The sequence below is a fragment of the Corticium candelabrum genome, chromosome 5, assembly GCF_963422355.1.
Source record: "Corticium candelabrum chromosome 5, ooCorCand1.1, whole genome shotgun sequence".
In the NCBI taxonomy this organism is placed as follows: Eukaryota; Metazoa; Porifera; class Homoscleromorpha; order Homosclerophorida; family Plakinidae; genus Corticium; species Corticium candelabrum.
In genome coordinates, this window is record NC_085089.1 from 5,100,016 (window position 1) to 5,117,024 (window position 17,009).

Below are 17,009 nucleotides of genomic sequence, written 5' to 3' on the forward strand. Positions count from 1 at the left end.
TTTTTTGTGATTGTAATATATATATATATATATATATATATATATATATATATATATATATATATATATAGTATCCATACAGATATTATACAGTATATTATACAGCATATATACTATATACACAGTATATTATACAGCATATATAAAGCATATATACAATATATATAAGTATATTATACAGTATATTATACAGTATCCATACAGTATATTATAGTGTATATTATAACATAGATTATACAGTATATTATACCATAGATTATACAGTATATTATACCATATATTATACAGTATATTATACCATATATTATACAGTATATTATACAGTAAATTATGCAATATATGCAGTATATTGCACAGTATATTATCATAAATTATACAACCTAGATACTATTAAAATATATATGCAAATATATAGATCTATATATACATATGCATGTATGTATGTATGTATTATGTATGTGAGTATAATTTCACACAAAAATTGATTTGCCACATATATAGTAAACAATTCAATGCATGCATGTACACTGCATATATGGACGTACAGTTGAATATAGCTAAGTAATACTAAAACAGACGGAAAATGATTTCAAAAAGTAAAAAGATTATAGTTATTATGGATCACAACTTGAATTCGATTTGTAGGTGCTAGCTGAGAAAGCAGCTAGCTAGCTGGTCTAGAGCTAGATGCATAGACAACGTTTAAAACTGTGAGCCCATTTTAAAGACTTCCAAATCGCTACACCATAGTCTTGATAATGTCTGTGGTCGTCACAAATCTTGGTCGAGGCTCTACCGTTCATGTTACAGCAATTACAGTCGTGTAGTCCCAAAATGGGGTCCCGTCTTAATTAGCCGTCAGTCGGTGCCGAAATGTATGTGTATCTGTAAGAAATGTAAGCGATGCGTTATAAGCGTCGCCCTGGTGGGTTTAGTTGTCACACGGAACGCCTACCTGCCCACACCCACGCTCATCCTAACTCAGCCCGAAAATGAAATCGCCTGGAGCGACCTCACAAAGTACGAGACCGACCTCGTTAGGTGTATGTTACGACCTAGGGTTACTATTGACACTGATTACACGTCACACAAGGTGGCAGTTGCATGCAACCTGGGTAATTACCATCCGTATTGCGGTCGGCACCACCCTTTTGCAGGTACATCCATGCGCAACGTAAGCGCTAAGTTCGTAATCTGTACACGTACTAGAAAAATCCTGTTGTGCTGGTTAAGTCCGGTAATTGCGTAATTCCAGTAGGTAAACACTGAGTTCATTGTTCTCCTCTAGGTACTACGTAGACAAAGACACGTAGACGTACTCATTCTAGCAGTTTCATTCGTGATACGGAACGGTGCTCATCATGCATTTTCTTGGCGGTTTCTTCATCATCTGCCTTGCTTGCTGCAACTTATGGTACTGTTGCCTTTACTATAAGCAGCTGGTTTTCGGTACTCTAGTCATTCATTGTCTTGTAGCTCATGTTTTGGGAATCAACAAGACGATCAGAAAAATTCTCGTGTGTCTACTCTGTGCGGCAATGGTTGTTTTAACACCTCGGTTGCTTGCAAGGTAAGACAAATATTAGGTAATTTGTGAATATTTAGAGGCAATTATTATTGATAGCCGCACGTTGTTTGTTAGTTTGTAACCAAGTTTACGTTGCATCTCTTTGTTGCAGGACACGCTCACAGGAGGCTGTGTTGGTTGGTGAGCGATAGTTTGCTGACTTTGTGACTCGTAAGACTAGTATTAATTAATATATTGTGTGATTACAGGAAAAATCTGGGAAGTCGAAAGAACCCTGGAAGGTATGCTGATTTACACGTCAGATTGGCTTCTTAGGAGTCCTATAGTCTAGTACATCGGGTTGCACATGCAGGTCCTGCAACGACATCCACATGCACCGTGTTTCTGCTGAGAGTGGACGCTATTGGATAAGTCCCGATTGCGACGTCTGTTACCCGTATGAAGTGTACTGTGATATGACAACTGCCGGTGGAGGATGGACACTGGTAGTGAAGGTATAAGAAAAAGGCTAACAAAGATTCTAATTTTTTGCTAATGAATTGCATCGCTGCACTCAGGTCAAGGGAAACGATCCATTTATGAATCGTCTTAACTCCAAGCAATGGCGCGATGGCAGACTGATTGGCGACCCCACAAGTCTTAGTGTGAGCAGCAAGAAATAGCTTTATGGTAAATAGCTCTAAGCGTAAGGCAATTTTCTCTCTTTGTTGGCTGCAGGATGAAAATGCTATGGGTATGGCGTACACATCTTTGGCGTTCCGTGAAGTGATGATTAGGAGTCTTGTGAATACCGCCCAGCATCTGGCATGGAGACATCCTCAAACCTACGACAGCATTCGGTCAATAGTGAAGGTCTGCTTTCAGTTTACTAAGCACGACGTCAAAATTTGTTTTGTTTGGTAGATATATACGATGTCTATTTCCGGCATGTTGTAGATATGCATGTGAATTAGTATAAACCGTAAAATGATCTATTAGCGCGAGTTTATGTGGCGTTTCCTTTACAACTATAGGTATTGGTGGATCTAATTTTAGCTATTCCAAACCTTGAATCATTGATATTAATATTTGTTACTAAAACTTCTATTGGTTTGTTTAATAGAACTTATCATCTTACTTTCCCAATCTTTTTCGCCAATAGCCGTTGTACGTGTATTTCTCACGTGCATGTACGGTACGTGTTCTTGAGCTTCCCTTTTCATCTTTTTATTTTTTCTGTTTCGCTTGACAGTAGGGTAGGTACAACTATTGGTACGTCTAAGATTTTGTTTGGGATCGTTATCTGGATAGATTAATAGTGTACTGGTACACCGTGCATGTACATTGCCATAGTATCTAGCGCACGTGGTGATGACCTCACGTTGTTTCTTTCCGTGCACCAACGTAGATGTTGGGATGTTCTATATTGGCGACAACTGCGCAAAGATTTTTTGGCCAAAACGTTAACTTAATGGGGCAAGCCTTGGCGTGACCCTTGCTTTGCTCTGTGGGTGTGTGTGTGTGTGTGTGTGTGTGTGTGTGTGTGTGTGTGTGTGTGTGTGTGTGTGTGTGTGTGTGTGTGTGTGTGTGTGTGTGTGTGTGTGTGTGTAGTGTTTAGCGTTTAGATTTCTGTGTGTCATGTCCTTGATAGCGTAAGTGCGTGCGAGCGTGTGTCACTGTGCTTGTGCGAGAGAGTGCTGGTCATTAAACGTTGCATGCAAATTGTTGTTTAATTTTAAGTCTGTTACATACTTTCCAAACCATTTCTTTTCATACTTGCAATGTGTACAGTCGTGCACAAGAGTTGCTAATGGAGTCAAGATCTCTGGAGACATAACAAAACTGAACTTTAAAGGTAACGTTGCCTACTTAAAGCCATGCACGGAGCTCGTGTATGGCTTCATGGGTGGAGACCATCACTATGCCCTAACTTCTGTGGCCGGATGTTCCGTCGGATACAAGCATGGACATGTAGGGGCAGTGATAGGTGCATTTCTTGACCCTCCATCTGGTGATCACACCAAAAATGGACAAAATGTTAAGTAAGATTACAAGAAAATAAATTCTAATGCAAATTGATTTTTAATTAATTTTAATGGTTTAGGTGCATATCAGATTTTGGAGTCGGCGGAGGCTATTACAACATGGCAAAGGCTGATTATGCGTACGCCATCAACGCTCATTATTGGGATAATGGTAATGACTATACCCATTCCTGGGGGTCACACGCCGTGTTCATCAGGTGACAGTAGAAAGAACGCGATTAGACGGACTCTCATTGTTGTGCATTGCGTGAAGTTTAACTGCTAGTGCTGTGATTAGTGTAAACGTGCTTTTGAGAGAAAATCAACATGCTAGCATTGACTCTGCGCACAAGAATGGCAGGCACAGTGTTGGCCTCGTCCCCATACAGACTCTCTCGCGCTCGTTTTGTCCGGCGCACTGTCCACCTACAAGCGCGAGAGAGTCTGGGGACGAGGCTAGGCAGTGTGGTACTTCGTTTTCTTATCTGGGCGTCGTTTGCCTTGCATTTATTGCTTACGCACGTTCGTGAAAATGAAGCTCAAGACCCGGCGAAAGTAACTAAATTTGTGATGCGGCATAACGCACGTTAAGAGACATAGTATAGAAACGTGTCTTGTTTCGAATACTCGAGATACAACGTCCATGCACCCTAGGTGACCAGGCAAGTGGCTAACTCAGAATGCTAAGTTAGCTATCTAGCTAGACTGTGATAAAATATAACCGGCATTGAACTCATAATTAATTGGTAAAAGTGGTATAGTACATGTATTGCTCTGGAGCCTACTGAGCTTGAATCATTATAGGCAGCTGCTGCATGGTAATTTTATACGTTTGGTGAAAGCAACAGTAACAGCGAGCAAGAACGTTTGCCGAAATCCATTTGAAATAGAGTAAGTGCATCGCTCTCTTACTATATATAGATACCACTCGAGCAAGCACAAAATTAATATGGAAGGTCTCCTCGCCTCTATATTAGAGGTCTCTTTATATCTGAGGGGGCATGCATTTCTTTAATCTCCACAAGCTAATCCGGTTGAGAGTGTGGTACTCAACTGGAAGTATTCCAGTGGTTTCGAATTAGTGTGGAATATACTAAAGGAAACCTGCAAGTAGACATGAGCATGCGCATTGTGTTAGTACTGCGAGATGGGCCCCGTTTCATCAAACATTCAGCCCGCATGTACCAATTGGCCACGCCTATCTCCACAAACTACTCCACCGTACCGCTGGATTAGACTTTCTTGAGTTTGGGTGAGCTCAACCGGATTAGGTTGTGGGGATAAAGAAACGTGGTAGAGGTTTACAAACTTAATTAATTAACCGGATTAGGTTGTGGAGTTAGAAAAACACACCTCTAAACCTGGAGCGCTAATGAGGTAACAACTGACATGCATGCATATGCCGTGTGTTCGTGATCTAGAAGCCGCGTATATAAACGCGCAATTAACGCTATTTGTCTATCTACAATAATAACACATCACTTCAACTACAACTGATATACATACAACAGATCCGTACACACACACGCACACACGCACGCACGTACGCGCACACGCACACATGCGCACGCGCGCACGCACACACGCACGCACGCACACACGCACGCACGCACACACGCACGCACGCGCACACTCACGCACCCACCCGCACACTCGCACCCACCCGCACACTCGCACCCGCACACACGCACCCGCACACACGCACCCGCACACACGCACCCGCACACACACACGCACCCGCACACACACACGCACCCGCACACACAATGCAGATGCTAAGTATTTGCTATGATACTTTCTATGATACTACCGTACAATCAAAAACACTATCAGTAGTCACTTTCTATATGTCACTTCTTCTTTGCTGCTTGGACAGAACTGGAGGCAATCGTATGTAGTTCTTTGCCCAAGGGAACTTATGTATGTGGCCCTCCCGCAATTAAACTTCTGACCCAAAAGTCCCGGACGTTTCCAATCTCCAACTGCACACTCTAACCAATTGAGCCACATACATACGGCTCTGACATAAATGTGTTTGCATGGTACATGGCGCAGCGGCGTAGCGTGAGCACTAAAAATAGGGAGGCTAAGCTTCCTTTTGGTCCTCACATGTATTTACAATCCAAAATTTTTATGAACACGCCTCAAATAATGGACGCTAGCCTGGTCTAGCCCGTGTATGCCACGCTACGCCCCGCGTTTCGTGCAACGTCAGGTCCTTTTAGAACACCAAGCAAAACATGCGAATTTGGCTGCATCAAAAGCAAAAGTGCTCTACAAATTCTAGCGGACAAATACGAGGAAGAATAAAGCGGATTTAGCCAATTAATTCCTGTACTGTGTGGTAACTCGTATGCGTCACGACGTGAAAAGCAGGTGCTGAATGACAAACAGTGGTCTCTTTGAGTAGCCACAGATGCCAATCAACAATGAAGTAGTCATCTTTCATTCTCAATTAGTAGCAATCAGGAAGCAAAAACGGAGTTGAACAAAACCTGATAGTAAAACAGCTTTACGACCTTTCTTTGCTGTCATGACTGACTGCAGAGATTTTTAACAGGAACGATCTTGCAACCGCGAATAGACGAATTTGCAAACGAGGCAAAGTGACAAATGGCTGTTTGGCATGTGAGAGTTCCTCTGCATGGATCACACGACAGCCATGCACCTGCTGCATGCATCTAGTACCGACGTCATGCACCCGCGTCGGAAAGAATTTAATTAAAATGAACACTACAGCTTTGTTTCTTGCGAATGGCCATGGATTCGCTATAGGTTCAGGTGACTCACTTCCGTCAGAGAAAGACGCAGACGCCAAAGCTATGGTGTTAGCAAACCAGACAGCACCAGCTAGCTGGCGTCAAATTTCAATGAAATTATGTCGCTCGCATCTATTGCGGTCAGATGACGCAATTTGCTCATTTTGCTGCTGTAGTAGAGGTGTGGTATATAACTCTGCGTGTTGTAGTCTGCAGCTCACAGTTAGACAACGTTGCTCATCTGACAGTGTTTGAGGAATATGTTGGTTTTTACCGCGTTCTTGTTGCTTATTCCATACTTTGGAGCTCCGTCTGCTGAAGCCGTTGAGTCTATTGTGTCAAAGGTATTATGCTCTAGGAAATGCTTTCGTGATCTTTGCCTAGTGTGTCCTAGCTGAATAAAGACTGCATTCTCTTTTCTATAGGCATCTGACAACGTGGTAGACGTAATGGCCCAGAATACTCCAATACGTTTGAAAAGAGACACGGTAACACGCGTTACTCATGATGCATGTAGATGATAAACGCTTCTATGTCTGTGAGAATCGATGTGTCTATCACGCACGCAATTATGTACACACACACAAACACACACACACACACACACACACACACACACACACACACACACACACACACACACACACACAATGGACAAATGTCAAGCCCTCCACGTCATTGGACGTCAACTCTAAGATCAGTTGCGGAGATAGCTCTCCCTGTCTCTAGAGACAAGGCCTCCATGCTCTACGTGGAGACTTATAATTAGTGCCAGTGCTACAAGCCACCTGGAGATTGGCCGGAGTCATCTAGGTGCACTGGCTATGGTGCAGCTCTGGGACTGGACACCAAGACCCACAAGTGCCCGGCTGCTGATGTTAGTTACACTTGTATGATGTTACTGCCAAGCCAGCGGTCATGCCCACCCCGGTCAATGACCAGGTACTTATTTATACTCCTAACTTGAGAGAAGCAATTGTGTAAGTTTCTTGCTTATAAGGAAATTATGCCATAGCTCGCCATCACTGTGACTTGAACCTGTAACACTGCAAGGTTCCAGATGTTCTCTTTTTTCAAATGCACTCTCTAACCAATTGAGCTACAGCACCACACACACACAGACACACACACACACACACACACACACACACACACACACACACACACACACACACACGCAGGCAGGCAGGCAAGCAGGCACACATGCACACGCACGCACGCACACACACGTGTTTATTCTTTCTTACAATACAGGAATTTCGCGGTTGTGGCTTGAACCCAACGCCAATAGTTGGAAGGAACTACACAGCCAGATCGTGTGTCGAACACATGGAACACGGAGCGTCTCAATGTGGATATTACGTCATTCACAATAAACAAGAAAGTTATGTTGTGTTTTGCGATATCAACACCGAGATTGGATTTGCCTACACACTCATCGAATCGTTTGCTCTAAAACGCAATGCCTTTTTTGCGTCAAAGAGTCTGGCGGTTAATTGGCCTATCAACGAGAATTCGCCGAACTGGAACATGTACCGTCTCTCTCACAGCAGAATGTCCCTTCTTAGAGATCGCTCCACCTACTGGAGAGCCACGTGCAACTTTCCGTTTGTCGGCATTGACTACCAAGACTACGTGAGAGCAAGAATTACAGACGTAGATCCAATAAAAGAGACCTTGTCTGCGACTTGCAAAAAGGTTGAATACATCAATTTGCGTGGTGACCTAGGATTACAGACGACAGTTGCATTTTGGAACCAAAACGAATACCACATGCATACTGACAGCAGCCTTAAACTATGTGCATTTGGACCCAACGCAGGAGCAGTAAGCAGCGAAGACAACTGGGGCTATTACGGTACTATCAATCCCAAATTTCGCTGTACAGCGACAGCTGATTCAACAACGCAATACTGGTTGGGAGACTACATACGCGGAAACGTGAGTCGCCAACAAAACGGTTACTAAACAAACATTTACAAACTGCTGTGCCCAGACAGTTTAGTAGCTCGTAGAGTGTACTAGCTGTAGTTTGCAACGAGTTGACTAATAAACAAGAATGAGATATTCAACTCATCCAGTGCCACGTACACTGTACATCTAGGTATATAGACAGATTTCGAAATTCAACATGCATTTCTTTCCAAAATTTTTGTCTCAGTTTCGACACTAAATTTTATACAATTACTATCACTCGAGTTTTACTCTAAGTTATTATTGTACTTGTTGTACTACTCTGTTGTAGTCCTGCTAAGTATCGCATATATATATATATATATATATATATATATATATATATATACTCGGTGAACTGGTTATATACACGGGAGGCTGAAAGTGTTATATACACGTGAGTCTTGGGACGAGGCTACTCAAGTGCACTCACGCTAGAGTAATTAGCACACCAAGGAATTCGCAGTTACACCCAAAGCGCAGGCTCGCTATACCAATCTCTCTCTCTTCCTTGTCTCGTGCTGTCTTTATCTTTTTACGATATCTTGCTAATAGTTGTCTGTTGTCTCTTTGGATATCGTCTGGGAGTCTCAATCTCCTATCTTTAGGAGTTGATAACTTCACATTCCTTGTCTTGATCCTTGGTGTAGTAGCTGTATTGGAAAATTGGATCAGTGATACAATACGCACCCCCAGCTAAATGGGATGCGTATTCTTCTAGCCTCTCTGATACAACACGCACCCTAGCTAGCAAGCTATTTACATACCAGCAAACAATAGAGATATACAATATCCTGTACACGCCTACTTTATGAAACATTACACCCTTATTCGGGATAATAAGCAATTCTGCAGATTGTCGCGCCAAATTGCTAGACTCGTGCCCAGTCCTCCTCCGCGCTAGGTTGCTTACACCACGTGCGCTAGCTGTCACGTGTGTATAGGTCCATGTGGTTTCACACGTGTGGTTGGCCTAAGCACGGAGGAGGACTGGGACCATGCTTCGTCATGTGACATCCTTTGAGTCTAATTAAGTTATTTAGCTCAGCCCGCTGGTCTCAGCTAAGATTTCTAATAGGTTGCTAAGGCTCTGCGAAACGACACAGAAGGTGGTAGATTAGCAAGAGCCTGCCTACAACCGGTCAGTCGCCTGGCCTCACAAATCAACGCCATCATGCACATGCACGATCCTCTTCGTAAAACTGCGCCGGCTAGCAGAGTCTAGAGTAGGATAACGCAGCCCATGACGGACATATTTCGTACATTTGACTACCTTCACAAATCTAAAGCAGATCTAAATCTACATACAAATTCAGATTGTCATACACCCAGATGTGTGTCTCTTTCGTGAGCTGCTGTACATCCTGGTAATCATTCGCCAAGTTCTTTAGTTAGACGTCGCTAAACCTGTTGATATGATTGTGAGACACCAAGATGGTTGAGGTCTGTAATTGCTTGTTTTCCTGTACTGCGAGCAAACAAGCATGTAGGCTGTTAGGAGTGCAATCCCACTGCTTTGGCGATCTCAGAACTTCAGTGCCACAGTGCCGGTGATGAGAGCCTGCAGGCGTGTGCTGTCGGCCTCCTCGTTGGCTTTCCCTTTGACCAGCGCTTGCAAGATGGCAAACAAATGAGGGCTTTGACGACGCATCGTGTCTTCGATGTCTTTCACGGAGAAACGGCGTAAATCTTGCCACGAAACAGGCCCTCGACCAAGAGAACAGCAGTCGGACTCCCGCAAACGTTCGATCTATCTCGGACGACAGAGTCGTTTCTACTAATTGTCAATTGATTGGCGTCTCCGCATAATCTCTTGAGACATGTTGCTTCGCTGGAGTTGGACAAGTCCCACTTGCTTGATTCGAATCTTGTCGATTTCTCCTTGTGACATCTACAGGTCAAACAGGCACTCTGCACGTGCACACCTCTTGTACGCAGTGCGTATCTTACTTGCATAAGGCGAGGGGTGATTCCGCAAGTCTGAAACGTCAGTAGAATGTGCTATAACTCCAACAGAGACTGGTGCGAAGGCAATACCAAAGTAGACGTATGTTCTGGTGGCATGGTCCATCCTGTGGCGAGCTTCCGGGAAAGCTTACGAGCCACCTCGACGTGACTGATATTAGCTTAAAATTGGTCCAACAAAATCTGCTAGACGTAACTAACAGGGACGCCTGAAAAAGAGAGGCTTTACCTTCACGTACTCGTGTGGCTCGACAGGTATCTAGAAGGTCTAGGCGCGCACGAATGGACTTGCACTTACCATTGAGACCGCTCTTCTCGAAAGTTCTTCTCTGGTCGCACTCTCACGGACAACGACGACATCAACAAGTTATCGGCACGTAATGGCTTAGTGGCTCTATAATTGTTGTGTACTTAGTCTTTCTAATTGTGTAATCATGCATTACAAAAGCCCTCCTACGGAAACTATCATGCTAAATAGAATTAGTATCTACCAATCATGTCACGCCATTTCGGTCACGTTACAAACATGTTAGTCACGTGACGAAGCATGGTCCCAGTCCTCCTCCGTGCTTAGGCCAACCACACGTGTGAAACCACATGGACCTATACACACGTGACAGCTAGCGCACGTGGTGTAAGCAACCTAGCGCGGAGGAGGACTGGGCACGAGTCTACCAAATTGCGGGTTGATCAGTAGTCCGCTCAGGTTCGCATGTGTTAACGTGAGAACTGATCCAAAATCTTAGATTGCATAGTATTCCGTTCAGGTCAGCATCTATAAACGTGAGAACGGATCCAAACGTTCGGTCAATCAGGTCTGTCTTTACATATTCCGTTCAGGTTCACCCAAAACCTATTTAAGAGGTACAGTCAAGGCATAGAGTCAGACTCGATCAGCTGTCTTTGTGCTCTAATATTTCTATTATCGACGGTATACAGTTATTGTAGTATGAACCTCCACACTATTCAAGAAGTCGTACATGATGACAACGCAGCAGAACAAATACTTCGATTTCTGCAACGTCACCATCTTCTATCGAATGCCGAATACTGTCACTGTGGATCTGCTATGAACATCCAAAAATATTCAAGAGGAACCTATTGTTACGTCTGGAGATGTCCAAGCCACAACTGCAAAGCAACAAGGTTATAAATTTCCCAATCAAAACAGCCTAGTAAGGATTTACCAATACTATTCCTGTATGGTACAGATCAGTGAGAACTGGATCAGTTTTCTCCAGCAGTAACATTACATTGACAAAGTACTTGCTGATTGTTCTCCACTGGGCGTACAACGACCAGGTTTTAGATGTTTGCGAAAGAGTACATCTAGGAGAAAAGACGGGAGTTCAGTAAGATCTGTAAGAATTGTAAATGCATGGGAGGCCAAAAACATACTGCCGAAACCGCTTTACCTCAAACATTACAGCTAATGCTTCGCTGTCGATCCGAGCATAACCTTGTTCAGCCTTGGTCAACGAACGTGGAGCATGAGCAATCTGGATAGTTATGTGACAACACGGCTCCTACACCCCGTGGTGAAGCATCACACGCTATTGTTAGTTGTATCTTGGAGTCATAATGCACTAACAACTTGTGGAACTGCAACGCGGTCTTTGATTTACTGAACGTTGCCCTTTCTTCTTCTTCTTCTTCTTCCATCTCCGCCTCACTCCTTGATGAAGGAGTTTGCACAATGGTGCCAAGGTCTTTGCCAGTATGGGTAGAAATCTGCCGTTGTAATTGATTAGCCCTAAATAGGATCGTAGCTGGCACACGTTTGTGGGTTCCGGGACTGTTTGGATAGCCTGAACTTTCTCCTCAGTTGGATAAGTTCCTTGTTTGTCAATCCGGATGTTCCAAATAGTGGATCTCCTTCTGAACATTTCTATCTTTTTAACAACATTCCTGCTTCCCTCAAACAACTCGAGACTGCTTCCAAGTTCCGTAGGTGTTCTCCCTAGGATCTCCCTGTGATAAGGATGTCATCCAGATAGACTAATTTTCCTGGGATCCCTTGCAAATGACAATTCATTATCCGTTGGAAGATCGCTGGTGCAGCTGCTAAGAAGTCTATTATATTGGAACAACCCCAATTGGGTGTTAATAACTACAGGTATTGCTTGGATTCCTCTTCGAGTTTCACCTGTTGGTAGGTATGACTTAAATCCAACTTGGTTAAATGCTTGTCCACCTGCCAGCATGACAAATACGTCTTCTACCTTCGGTAATTGGTATTTCTCTGATTCTGCAGCTTGGTTAATTGACTCTGCATGATATTTGGTGAAAGATCACGCAATCAAAGCTAGAAGTTTCTTGTAACGAGCAAAAGTTGTATTCTATTCTAACGTGATCTAATATTTTGAATTACTAAGGGACAATGTGGCGATAGTTGCATGGTGAAAATCTTGACTTTGTTAACTCTCATATTATTCTCCTAAAGATAACAGTGTCAACAGTATACTATGGAAAATAAACTTGCATCTAGGGCATATGACAAGATTCCGCATCAGTTATAAATTTTTGAAGTATCCAGTTTTTTCTTAGTGTTCGTCTGCAGCAGAAGGCAAGTAATTGTGCACCGTTAAAGACAACAAGTCATCGTTTGTCTAATTTTCTTCACAATTCGACAGATAAAAATAGAGCAGATAAATTTTGTCTAAGTACGTTTGTCTACTGAGACCTTGTTACAGCAACTGGTTATAACCTTTAATATTTAGCGATCACTAACTGTCACGAACAGTAATTACGGCATATGTACAGCTATTGTTTCCTACTGCTGTCCGAAGTCGAGTCATTTCTTAATACTGATAAACTCTGTCTATTGATGTCGTAGTACGGTTTAACCAAACCATAAAGAGATACGCTATCTATATAAAACTGCAAATATTTTACAAACAGCTAATCTAAAATGCAGTCAGTTGATGACGTCTTTAAAAATTTGTCGCTAGAGTCACGGGCTTTTGCCAGTTTTTCTCAAAACGTTTTCAAATTGTTTTAACCCATCGAACAAACCTCATCGTCGTGCGAAAACACCTCTCTTTTTTTGAAATGATGAAAATGTATGATAAAGCTGACAGTGAATTAGACTAAATTCAGCGATCTTACTATCTTGTCTATAGCAAAATATCGTACCCTTAATTGGCTTGAGCTTTAAATCGGCAATTTTGAATTATCATATCTGACAAATTCAGAAGATGAACGATAACTAAGAAGTAGTGATCGCAACGTAAGTGTACGGTTACGATTTAGTGTAGGGAGTTATCATTGTGATAACTTAATTAACATGTTAGGATAAATCGAACTGACAAATCGTAATTTAAAACTAATATGCACTCCATGTGTGTATCTGCTTTGTCCCTCCAACCTGTGTCGGCAAGGCTATATATGCGCCACTGATCAGAAAATGGCTCAGGCACCCTGCAAGATGACGGAAATGAAAACTAGATAAATATTGTTAATTTATGTCTGCATGCTAAGGCCACTGAGCTAACGCTATCGCTTTATGTATAGATATCCTATAAGACAATAATGACGTAACTTAAGCCTATAAATTTGACAAATTGATATCTCAGATATGACATACTGATAGTTTACTCTTCTCTTCTATTTCGCAGTACCCTCAATCGATATATCCTCGATCGACATCTTTTATTTCTAGAATGATCGACCAGTGCACTTAGGCGTCGTTGGGGAAGGGCCTCCAAAATGGGGCACTGCACACATAGGCTATATAAGAAAGACCTCGCCAATTGTTCAAAAAATCTAGACCTAACAATATTAAGGGCCATGCAAAGCTCACCCAGGCTTGTATACTGTGCGACTGGACAAATCAACAGTGACAGGCAACATGTAAGAACTGAATCTGTGGCACTCATTTATATTTGCAGTTTTCTAGTCGAAAAAGTCCAAACACAGCCCTTAGGTTCTCCATACAGTCTTATGTTTACTGACAACTGTTTGCTATCGAGCTTCCTACAATCCTAGAGGTGAGTGCTTGCATGCAGATTCAAAAAGTACCTTGTGTATGGGGTATGCATATATATATATATATATATATATATATATATATATATATATATATATATATATATATATATTACACCAACAAAGCAGCAGCTCTTTGTGCACGTGCTATCGTACTCGGAAAACCCAAAACCAAACAGTTTGTAAAGTCGTGAATGAATAAAAAATTAGTTACGTTAGGAGTGCTTACTTTCATTTACTTGTATTCATACATCTAATTGTCATGTGCAAGCTCGGTGCAGGGCAATTCGAGTAACGCTGTCCATTTTACAAAACTGCCCACAAACTAGACTGTAGGCGGCACAAATGCACGCAGCCTTCTTATTTTTGCAATTTTCTGGTCAAAGCAACGGAAATGTTTTGTCGAGTACATATGTCTATGTTTCTAGATGTCCCAAACACGTTTACAAACGTGTGTTCACACAGCATCGTCTTCAATTTTAGATACTAATGGTGTTTCAACAATGTCATCCAATCTGCTATCTGCTGAAAAAACGAGACTACCTGCACGCTTGCCTTTCTCTTCCACGTTTGAAGAAATCTGCTGAGGAGATAAACCGTGCTTTTGTTGATGCCTGATACTTGCGGCCAAAGACTTTAAAAGGTTTTGTTGGCGACACAAATTGTCTTCTAGGTTTCCAAGACTGCAGACAACAAATTTAACATAATAACTTGCATTACGCACCACACACACACACACACACTCTCTCTCTCTCTCTCACACACACACACACACACACACACACACACACACACACACACACACACACACAAACAGACACATACACATTTTTGTTCACCATTTATGTATTTTGCGGATATTGCGTTTGACTTTCTTTAATTGAAGCGCAGCAGCGGACGACTTGTCTGTTGGTGGCTCATCCGCAGCTTTCAGTGCAAAACGAAGCTACGAACAATAAAAATTTTAACATTAATAACATTGCCATGCAATGCCCATATTCACACAGTTTTACGAAAACACGGTTTCTGCATGTTTAGATATTTTGAAATTTTAGAAATTGACCAAACACGTTAGATGCACTCAATTTGTTCACTGCAAGCAATTGGAAACTGTTGTAGTAATGTACACTCCTCGCGCTGTCTCAAAGTATTTTCATTAGTTTGCGATTATTCTATAAATAGCATCCACTGCATGTGCTCGTATTTTGCCAACACATTGCAAGCTTCCAGGACATAATAGTACGCACTTAAAATTTGTTAACTCATAAAACTTGGCCTATAGTTTAATTAGCTTTTTATTAACTAAGCTGCTGTCATGAAGACCAGCACAACTATGAATAATTTATATAAAATATGACAAATGTTAACATTTACTTTGATTTTATATAGTTTTCAATTACTAAGACATTACCCAATTTCTCAGCGTCCCTTTCGTGCTCACAGTGTAACTGCTGCGTTGGACTTGAACGTGCCGTAAGAACCAAGAAGGCAACGCACTCTCCAACTCAACCAGTAGTTTTGCCTTCAATAAAATGATATCCGACAGAGTCAAACGCAACGCAAAAAGTGAACGACAGAACCTGCATTCGAATTTGCCTGAGAGCTGCGTCTGCCCGAACGGCCGCAATATCTCCAACAGCCAATCCAATCTTACGTCACACACCAAAATGTTTTAATTAATGCGTACATATTACACACACACACACACACACACACACACACACACACACACACACACACACACACACACACACACACACACACACACACACACACACACACAACACACAAACACACACACACACACACACACACACACACACACACACACACAAACACACACACACACACACACACACACACACACACACACACACAAACACACACGCACACACACACGCACACACACACACGCACGCATACCAAAGTGTTGAGTACAACAACGGGCATAATGAGGGCGACTAATACATATCCGATGTATGACAATGACGGAGAGAGGACAGAAACAGGATCGCCTTCCTCTTGAGACGACGCGCACAGCGCTGCCGCCGCCGACGCGTTGATGTCTCCGTGTGGAAACGGCCGTGGGAGCGTCTGAACAAACGGAAACTTTGCATACTGAGAGCGAAGCAGCGCGTAGTGCGACGTGACGTTGAAATGATGGCGAGTGACGGATGTGGGTAGGATGTCGTCGTAGGCTAGATCGCCGACCGACATGAGAACGACTCGCATGAGAGACAAACCTCCACTGCTGAACATTACCTGCACAGGATGAAAGCGCGTAAAGAGACGTCTCTGGGTAACTATGTAAATATATATATATATATATATATATATATATATATATAATGCTATAACATTAAATGATAGATTAGATAAATAAAATTAGACATAAAAAATAAAATAAAAATTAAAATAGAAAGTTAAAAAATATATAAAAAATTAGATTTAGCAGTAGATGTAGAGCGGTGAGATTTACCCACTGTATTACACACACACACACACACACACACACACACACACACACACACACACACACACACACACACACACACACACACACACACACACACACACACACACACACACACAACACACACACACAAACACACACACACACACACACACACACACACACACACACACACACACACACACACACACACATACACACGTATATATACAAACAGAGCATGCATGCATGCAGTACTGACTTACCTCGTTGTTCATGAGCATATAGAAAGCAAGCCCAAAACCAAGAACGAACAACGACGCAACAACGACGAACTAAAACATAAACATATTGATTCTATA

General features: G+C 42.3%; 2 protein-coding genes and 1 long non-coding RNA gene across 3 annotated transcripts; 2 read left to right on the forward strand and 1 right to left on the reverse strand.

Moving 5' to 3' along the window:
- The first annotated feature begins 1,282 nt into the window (after positions 1–1,282).
- LOC134180241 (uncharacterized) lies at positions 1,283–3,872 on the forward strand. The gene is made up of 9 exons (XM_062647346.1): positions 1,283–1,414; positions 1,477–1,570; positions 1,680–1,708; positions 1,777–1,809; positions 1,881–2,022; positions 2,086–2,172; positions 2,246–2,380; positions 3,299–3,549; positions 3,612–3,872. Exons 1-9 carry the CDS (start codon positions 1,362–1,364, stop codon positions 3,751–3,753), a joined length of 966 nt encoding a protein of 321 aa, XP_062503330.1. The 5' UTR covers positions 1,283–1,361; the 3' UTR covers positions 3,754–3,872.
- A 2,655-nt stretch (positions 3,873–6,527) lies between these two features.
- LOC134179901 (uncharacterized) lies at positions 6,528–8,439 on the forward strand. The gene is made up of 3 exons (XM_062646920.1): positions 6,528–6,634; positions 6,716–6,778; positions 7,545–8,439. Exons 1-3 carry the CDS (start codon positions 6,551–6,553, stop codon positions 8,256–8,258), a joined length of 861 nt encoding a protein of 286 aa, XP_062502904.1. The 5' UTR covers positions 6,528–6,550; the 3' UTR covers positions 8,259–8,439.
- A 6,140-nt stretch (positions 8,440–14,579) lies between these two features.
- On the reverse strand, positions 14,580–16,256 carry LOC134180538 (uncharacterized). Its single transcript, XR_009970017.1, has 4 exons — positions 16,119–16,256; positions 15,607–15,844; positions 15,035–15,141; positions 14,580–14,878 (listed from the first exon to the last, which is right to left on the reverse strand). It is a non-coding gene; the product is annotated as an uncharacterized LOC134180538 (long non-coding RNA).
- Positions 16,257–17,009: the final 753 nt, after the last annotated feature.

Excerpts from the sequence above, each read along its gene's own strand:
- LOC134180241 (XM_062647346.1), top strand. The coding sequence starts at position 1,362 with ATGCATTTTCTTGGCGGTTTCTTCATCATCTGCCTTGCTTGCTGCAAC. Across the intron at positions 1,571-1,679 it reads ACACCTCGGTTGCTTGCAAG|GACACGCTCACAGGAGGCTG; the intron begins GTAAGACAAATA and ends TCTTTGTTGCAG. Across the intron at positions 1,709-1,776 it reads ACAGGAGGCTGTGTTGGTTG|GAAAAATCTGGGAAGTCGAA; the intron begins GTGAGCGATAGT and ends GTGTGATTACAG.
- LOC134179901 (XM_062646920.1), top strand. The coding sequence starts at position 6,551 with ATGTTGGTTTTTACCGCGTTCTTGTTGCTTATTCCATACTTTGGAGCT. Across the intron at positions 6,635-6,715 it reads TTGAGTCTATTGTGTCAAAG|GCATCTGACAACGTGGTAGA; the intron begins GTATTATGCTCT and ends TCTTTTCTATAG. Across the intron at positions 6,779-7,544 it reads TACGTTTGAAAAGAGACACG|GAATTTCGCGGTTGTGGCTT; the intron begins GTAACACGCGTT and ends CTTACAATACAG.